This window comes from Mastomys coucha, unplaced genomic scaffold (assembly GCF_008632895.1).
Source record: "Mastomys coucha isolate ucsf_1 unplaced genomic scaffold, UCSF_Mcou_1 pScaffold22, whole genome shotgun sequence".
NCBI classification, from domain to species: domain Eukaryota; kingdom Metazoa; phylum Chordata; class Mammalia; order Rodentia; family Muridae; genus Mastomys; species Mastomys coucha.
Window position 1 is genome coordinate 25,428,834 of NW_022196905.1, and position 8,317 is coordinate 25,437,150.

Below are 8,317 nucleotides of genomic sequence, written 5' to 3' on the forward strand. Positions count from 1 at the left end.
CCCTGTATAGCATGCCCCTCCTCCATAGCTTTAGCTATTCTGCCATATACTTCTAAGACTGCCCATTTGTGCTAGGTCTGCTCTAAACCTTTAGGATATTTGTGACATGTCCCACCAATGAGACACTAATATATGGCGTTATCTTTTGGGTATCTAGCTGCTGTTGGATTAAATCCTGCTAGACTGTGAGCTTTATGAAGGCAAGGAGCTTTGCAGTGTGGCCTCAGGAGCAGGCCCATCTGGGTTCTAATTTCAGGTCTTCAGTGTCCTTTCTTCACAGCTGCCCAAGCTGGTTAGGGTTATAAACTAATGCAGCCCCAAACTTGGTACCCTGTATGCCTCTGACTCACCCAGGAAGCCAAGGCTAGAGGCTGCGTGGTTGCTACTTTTGTGGATTTTCAGTTGGTATCACAAGAAACTGTACTCTTTTCTTTCAGTTTACTATTAAACCATTGGATAAGAAAATCGATGTCTTCAAATTTAACTCCTCAAAGCTTCGTGTTAATAAGCTGGTAAGTTGAAATAAGCTGGTAAGTTGAAATCTTGGTTTTCATGACAGAGAACTAACTTTTCTGAGAAATTGAATTATGTGTGTGTGTGTGTGTACGTGCGCGTGCATGCACACGTGCATAATTTGCCCTTTTTTATAAAATCCTGTCTGCCAGGAATCTATCTGGCCCTAGTCTCTCTTGCTAAGAGGTATAAAATGATATTTGACATGGTAAATATTTTTCTCTTTAACCTACAGAGTTAATGAGTTAACCTTTTTTTTTTTTTTTTTTTTTTTTTTTTTTTTTTTTGTGGTGAGGAGCCTGGGTGTAAAGATGAAATCTAGGGCTTTGTGCATGCCAGGAAACATTCTACCACTGAGGTATATCTTAGCCCTCTACTTGCCATATTAATTTGCATTTTATAATTTCTAATGAAGTCACATTATTGACCAAATCTAATTTCCTGTTCCTTTAAATTCTTAAATTGTTTAATGTCTTTTGACCATTTTCCTCTTAGGTTAGTTCATTGTTTTCTTTTTCTTTTTTTCTTTTTTTTAAGATTTATTTATCATTATAAATGCGTACACTGTAGCTGTCTTCAGACACACCAGAAGAGGGAGTCAGATTTCATTACGTTTGGTTGTGAGCCACCATGTGGTTGCTGGGATTTGAACTCATGACCTTCCAAAGAGCAGTCGGGACTCTTACCCACTGAGCCATCTCACGAGCCTTTGGTTGTTTTCTTTATGAATTATTATCATCTTCCCCTGTAAGGTTCATTTTCCTACATTATGATGTCTTGACAAATAATTTTTACCTTTCATATCAACACATTAAAAACCTCTATCATTTGTTCCTCTGTATTTTTTTACTTGACATTTTTCCTTTTTCTGATTAAAATAAATTACTTTGTATTTTCAAAAAAAAGTTACCTTTGAAACTGGAATCAGCTTTTGGCATGAGGGAGAAAGCTAGCTTATTTCTTTCCACATGAATAACCTTTGACCCCAAGTAGCTTCCTGGTTGGCATTTCCATCCTCTTGATCTGCCTAGCCACACCTAGACTTAGGTGACTGTGGTGCATGTGAGTGACTAATGGTAGCAACTCCTCACTTGTGATTTTTATCTCCTGGATTATCTGAGGTACTTGTCATACATATTTCCAGAGCTGAGAGTGTTAGAAGCTGTCTGCAAGGCTCTTGTCTTTTATTCCATTGTTTGTCTTCCTTCCCCAGATATACAGAACCCAAGATGCTATGGCGTTGTGGGTTGGTAAGCAGCAGGTAAATTTACGTGTTTAATATGTTTTCTATTTCCTTGGCCACAGATTCTTCAGCTATGTATTGGGAACCATGACCTATTTATGAGGCGACGGAAAGCTGACTCTTTAGAAGTTCAGCAGATGAAAGCCCAGGCCAGGGAAGAGAAGGCTAGAAAGCAGGTGAGTAAGTGTAGTGGCTGTTCCTGGTTGTCAGCTTGACTATATCTGAAATGAACTACAATCCAGAATTAGAAGGCTCACCTGTGGCCCTAATCTGGAGGCTGAGAGATACAAGTTTCCGACCTGAATCTTGGCATGGAGATATTGAGGTATAGTGGCTGTGAATCCCAGAGGATTAAGATAGGAAGATCTATGAGTTCAAGGTCATCTGGGATTAAAGGTGTGGTGGCACACACCTTTAATCTGGGCCATACCTTTTGCTGGAGACCTATATAAGGACATTGGTAGAAGGAAGGCTCTCTGCTTCTTCTGCTTGCCTTGTGGTACTGAGCAACTGCTGGATCCTCGGACTTCCATTCACAGCTGCTGCTGACCGTTGTTGGGAGTTGATTGTTGGGAGTTGGACTACAGACTGTAAGTCATCAATAAATTCCTTTACTACATAGAGACTACCATAAGTTCTGTGACTCCAGAGAACCCTGAAAAATACAGTAAGGTCATGTTTATTTCATTTGGTTTGTGTATGTATGTATTTGTGTACTTGATTTTGAAGGCCAGAGGTCAACCTTGGGCATCATTTCTCAAGAGCTGTCTACTTTGTCTTTTGAAGCAGGGTGTCTCTTGGACCAGGGACTCAATGATAAATCTAGAACAGCGAGCCCTAGGGCTCTGTCTGTCTCTACCTCCCCAGTATGCTGCCATGCCTAGCCTTTTCGTGGGTGCTAGGATCAAACTCAGAAACTCATGTTTGCTTAGCAAGAGCTTTATTAACTTAGATTTCTTCCAGTCTCTAGTTTGTTTGTTGTTTGCTTCAGACACATTTTTACTATGTAGTTCTGGCTGACCTGCTACACTTCAATCCAGCCTCAAACTCAAACAAAGACAGTTTTCTTGCTTCAGCTTCTCTAATACAGGGATCACTGATGTGTACTACCATGCCCAACTAAGACTTGATTTTAGGGCAAACAAGGTGGCAAGTGTGACATCATTTGTTTGATACCTGAAACCCATTGAAAGACAGAACGAGAACTGACTCTGCAGAGTTGTCCCCTGACATCCACCCCATGCCATAGGACATGTACCATATACTTCATGCACTTACTCATACACATAACAATAATGAATAATAGGAATTAAAACCTTGTTTTAATTGATACTGCTTTTGGTTGGTCTTACAAGATAAGGGATGGCTGTTGTCAACTAGACTATTATGATTATAGATATACCTGCTCTTATTTCATTCCTGTTGGATTTTTATTAGCGAATGCCCGGATAGTGGGGTGTCAGCTATAGAAATAAGCGCATGGGCTAGTGAGATGGTTCAGTGGGTAAAGGTTTGCTACCGAACCTGACAACCTGAATTTGATACCCAGAGTCATGTAGAAGGAGAAAACTGACTTCTACAGTTGTCCTCTGACTGCCCACATGCATACTTACATACACAAATACATAACAAAATAAAAATCTTAAGGGAAATTCATACTAAGTTCTAATTTTAACATATCTAAAAAGGAGAAAAAACCCAAGATCTTTTTTTCCTTTTTTTTTAATTAGATATTTATTTACATTTCAAATGATATCTCCTTTCCTGGCTTCCCCTCCAAAAAAAAAACCCTGTTCCCTCCACCCTCCCCCTGCTCACCAACCCTCCCTCTCCCCCTTCCTGGCCCTGGCATTCCCCTACACTGGGGAATAGAGCCTTCACAGGACCAAGGACCTCTCCTCCCATTGATGACCGACTAGGCTATCCTCTGCTACATATGCAGCTGAAGCCAGGAGTCCCACCATGTGTACTCTTAGATTGGTGGCTTAGTCCCTGGGTACTAGTTAGTTCATATTGTTCGTCCTAAGGGGCTGCAAGCTCTTCAGCTCCTTGGGTCCTTTCTCTAGCTCCTTCGTTGGGGACCCTGTGCTCAGTCCAATAAAAACCCAAGATCTTTAGATACTTCTGTACTTCAAGTGTGATCATCAGACTAGGGACAAGGTAGTCAGGCATTGTTTTGTTTCTCTAGCTGACTGTCTTTATCGTCTGTCTCCTGCCAGGTCAGTACCCTTTCTAATTAGATGGTGATAGAATACAGGACAGCATTTCAGTGTGTGCTGTGGAATGCTAATTAGGCTCCCAGTTGCAGTTCATCACTGCCAGTCAACCTGTGTACAAATGGCTGGCCCTATGCAGGGGGTGCTATAGCACCTATCAGCAGACTGGATTAGCTGGATCATTGTTTTCTACTTATAGACCTTCTCTGCTCACTGAAACCCACAGCTGATTTGAGCCTTGCTGCTGAGACTTATCAGTTGTGGTTTGGCATGAACTGTTTGATAGAGTAGTTACAGCTGCGTTTGGTCCCTCTCAGGACTTGAAAGCTCAGAGGTGTAATAATTAGTCTGTGTGGTATTCTCTGATTTGGGAATGACAGAGAGTCTGGCTCCCAGCCCCAGGCTTTAGAGAGAAATACCCAATTTGGGCCAGTGAGCTGTGAGCTTGCCCTGTGTTTGCTGTCTGGAGTATGCCATCAGCTTGCTCCTTAGGATGCTTTAAGGGTGATGGTATAGGTTCTGTTGAACAGAAATGTGCTACTGAGCTATCATGGGGTATAGTGACAGCTTTAAGAAGCATACTCTTGGGGGCTGGAGAGATGGCTCAGGGGTTAAGAGCACTGACTGCTCTTCCAGAGGTCCTGAGTTCAGTTCCTAGCAACAACGTGGTAGCTCACAACCATCCGTAATGGGATCTGATACTCTGTTCTAGTATGTATGAAGACAGCGACAGTGTGCTCATATATATAAATAATAATTCTTTAAAAAAAAAAAAGAAGAATCATACTCTTTGACTTGACTCTTAAGTAGGGGAAATTTAGAAGTCAGCCTCACACATGATAGCACACAGCCATCTGTACAGCTACAGTGTACTCACACACATAAAATAATAAATAAAATAAATCTTATAAAAAAATAAAAGGAAAGGAAAGAAAAAATAGGAAGTCCTTTATTATTAGTGGGAAGGTTTCATGAAAAGTATAAGGCTGAGAACTGGGGACAGCCTGGCCCTTTTTTTTTTTCCAAAAGGAGAATGGAAATGGAAATTGTATTTTAGTGGAAACTGAAGAACAGGTTGCCGACTGACCTGTTCACTGAGGTCAAGAGGAAAATCAAAGAACTTTATTGCTTGTCTATTTTACATGATTCTTTCAATTAAAATGCACTGAAGAGCTTCATATTTAGAAAGGGCAGCCTTGTAGAACTTGTAGAGTTTGGGTGAGATTGAAGCACAAAGGAGTAATTATTTCATTATCTAAGGCAGAAAATCGAACATTGGTCACTTCTGGCTTCTGTTTTCTGAACTCGGTGTCCTGAAGTCACAGGGAACTATGCTGCCTTTAGTCTTGGTCCTCTTACTAAGCTTGGCAAGTGGCCCAATTAACGCTGTGCTCCAGAAGGCTAGGGGGTGGCAGTAGAGGCTTTGTACTGATTCTGTAAGGATGGGCTCTGTGTTCCTGCCTGTCTGAGTTGCCTCCGCATGGGGCTGTACAAGACTGTGCAAAGCCACTGCAGCTTCCTGCTGTGAAGTTCTGTGTGAGATCTATCATTCCCTATAAGCAGAGGGAGAACTAGTGGTATTGTGGATGAAATTGTGTGAAGGGGCTATAGGGACCAAAAATGTTAAGGTGTGGTTCATCTGAACAGATGAGAGAGCTGTTTTTTTCTGGACCCTTGTTTTGGGGAAGAGGAATCTATACTGAGAGCTGCCAGTCATGGGGCAGAGCTATGTGAGGTTCCCAAATAGCAGAGCATTTTAAGGGCAGATTATATCGTGTACAAGAATGCTCTTTTCTCTACATATGGTTACTGAGTTTGGATTTTGTTATTTGTATTTCTACTGGAATTTATTTGTACAGCTTTTAATTCTACAATTAGTTTAGGACAGAGGATAGCAAACAAGAATGTTCTAGAAGTGAAGACATAGAAAGGCTCCAGAAACTGGCCATTCTTGGGTTCCTGGAGCACTGACACGGACCTGTTCTTTTACCCGTAGATGGAGAGACAGCGGCTGGCTCGAGAGAAGCAGATGCGGGAGGAGGCCGAGCGTACAAGAGATGAATTAGAGAGGAGGCTCCTGCAGATGAAAGAAGAAGCAACGATGGCCAATGAAGCCCTGGTGATTTGTGGTGTTTGGTCTCCTTTGGATCATGAATTTATTTCAGTTTTTAAAACATCAATGCCTTTTCTTTTTAGAAAATTTAGAATACATTCATTTGTAGCCAAACTCTACTTTTCCAACTGAGTTACCTTTGCACCAGGGATTCTTAGCCTTGGCCCTCCCAACTCTTGGGGAATAGTACCAACCATAATCTGAGAGTAGCTTTGCTTCGAAGGATATAGAGCCCCCCTGTCTCTACTTGCTAGCTGACAGTAGTACCACTCCAACCTCAAAAATGTCCTAGGACTAGGATGTGGCTCAGGGGGCAGGCTCTATGTTTTATTTTTATGATAGCCAAGGATAACCTTGAACTCTTGATCCTCCCTGCCTCATTTTATAAGTGATTGGATAAAAGGCATACCTGCCTGCCATGCTCAGCCTACCTTGTAAGAAAATAGTCTCCAGACATTTTCACAGGAGTGGGCAGTGGACATTATACCTCTGCTTTTGAATTACTGACTTAAAGGGACAGTACAGAGTTTAAATTGAATATTCCCTCACAAGCATAATTTCAGCTAAAATACATTCTATACATAGGATTTTATTTTCTTTTTCCCCTGGTGGAGCCTGCAGGGCCCTGCTGAATAGTTGGAGTGTGTAGCATATCATCTGTTGTCAGACAGACTGGGAGTCTCTCAGTGGTCAGGCACAGGGAAGTTAAAACTGGCTCTTGGGGGCTGGAAAAGAGAGCTCAGAGTTCAAGAGCTCTGGCTGCTCTTCCATAGGACCCAAGTTTGATTCCCAGTACCCACTTGGCAGCTCACCACCTTCTTTCTGTAACTCCAGCCCCAGGAGATCCGATGTCCTCTTCTGGTTTCTAAAGTTACTGCATCTGCACATAACGGTGCACAAACATTTATGCAGGCAAAATACTTATATGTATAAAAATAAAAATTAAAAGATAATAATAAAAAAGACCATGCTTAGGTTTTTTTAAATAAACTTTCATCAAAGTACATTTTTTAAAGATTTATTTATTATTAACACTGTTGCTATCTTTAGGTACACCAGAAGAGGGCATCAGAGATGGTTGTGAGCCACCATGTGGTTGCTGAGATTTGAACTCAGGACCTTCGGAAGAGCAATCGGTGCTCTTAACAGCTGAGCCATCTCACCAGTCCCATGCTTAGGTTTTACAGGGGTACTAGGGATTCAAAACCAGGTTTTGTTGGCCTGTGCAGGGAGCCAGGTGTGAGAGACCAGTGTGTATACTGTGTGAGACTGCTCTCCCCACATGGAGACAGACACGGAGCCTATACTATCTCAGACACTTTCCTTCCCAGATGCGGTCTGAGGAAACTGCTGACCTGTTGGCTGAAAAGGCTCAGATCACAGAGGAAGAGGCCAAACTTCTGGCACAAAAGGCTGCAGAGGCTGAGCAAGAGATGCAGCGAATCAAGGCCACAGCCATTCGGACAGAGGAGGAGAAGCGCCTGATGGAGCAAAAGGTGCTGGAGGCTGAAGTGCTGGCCCTGAAGATGGCTGAGGAGTCAGAGAGGAGGTGAATGGTTGGTTGTCCTGGGCACTGGGACCTGGGAAGGGTTATTTGCCTGGTTTCAACCCTTCAGAAGCTCGTTGTCATATCGTCAAACTTCTCTATTGTGGGAACAGGACTGTAAGATAGGCTGGTGGATTTGGAGCTGCTGGGGGTGGGGTGGGGGGCATAGAATACAGTTTTCTCTCTTTCCCAGAGAATCTTTCTGTCCTGGCTCCACAGCATACCTCAGTCCTTCTAAAAGTGAAGTTTGCATGAAAAAACATTTAAGCCTATTTATAGAGAGAATAGCCAGAGAGGAAAAGAGGCTCTTTTGCATTTAAAAAAAGTATGGTGAGGTGAGGCTGGAGAGCTTTAGATCCCTGTCTACTCTTCAAAGAACAGAGTTGGAATCCCAGCAGCCACATGGTGACTTGCAACCATTTGTAATTCCAATTCCAGGGGATGTAACCTTTCTGGCCTCCATGAGCACCAAGAATGCACATGGTACACAAACATACATGCAGGCAGAGCACCTATATACATAATAAAAAAAATTTTTAAGGGGGAAGTGAGGGCCTAATCAGCAAAGTACCTGTTGCACAAGTATGAAAGCCTGGTTTTAGTTGCAGAGATTAACTGTGGAGCAGGGACTGAAGGAAGGGCAAGCCAGCCTAATATAGCTATCTCCTGAGAGGCTCTGACAGTAC

The 8,317-nt window shown here is 42.4% G+C and overlaps 1 protein-coding gene across 3 annotated transcripts in view; it reads left to right on the forward strand.

Moving 5' to 3' along the window:
• Nf2 (neurofibromin 2) overlaps positions 1–8,317 on the forward strand; it is an 84,604-nt gene that overhangs the window by 53,194 nt on the left and 23,093 nt on the right. For all 3 annotated transcript variants that reach the window (XM_031339937.1, XM_031339936.1, XM_031339935.1), the window contains exons 9-12: positions 438–512; positions 1,819–1,932; positions 5,969–6,091; positions 7,417–7,634. In XM_031339937.1, the coding sequence (XP_031195797.1) occupies positions 438–512; positions 1,819–1,932; positions 5,969–6,091; positions 7,417–7,634 (530 nt within the window). The remainder of the gene's footprint in view (positions 1–437; positions 513–1,818; positions 1,933–5,968; positions 6,092–7,416; positions 7,635–8,317) is intronic.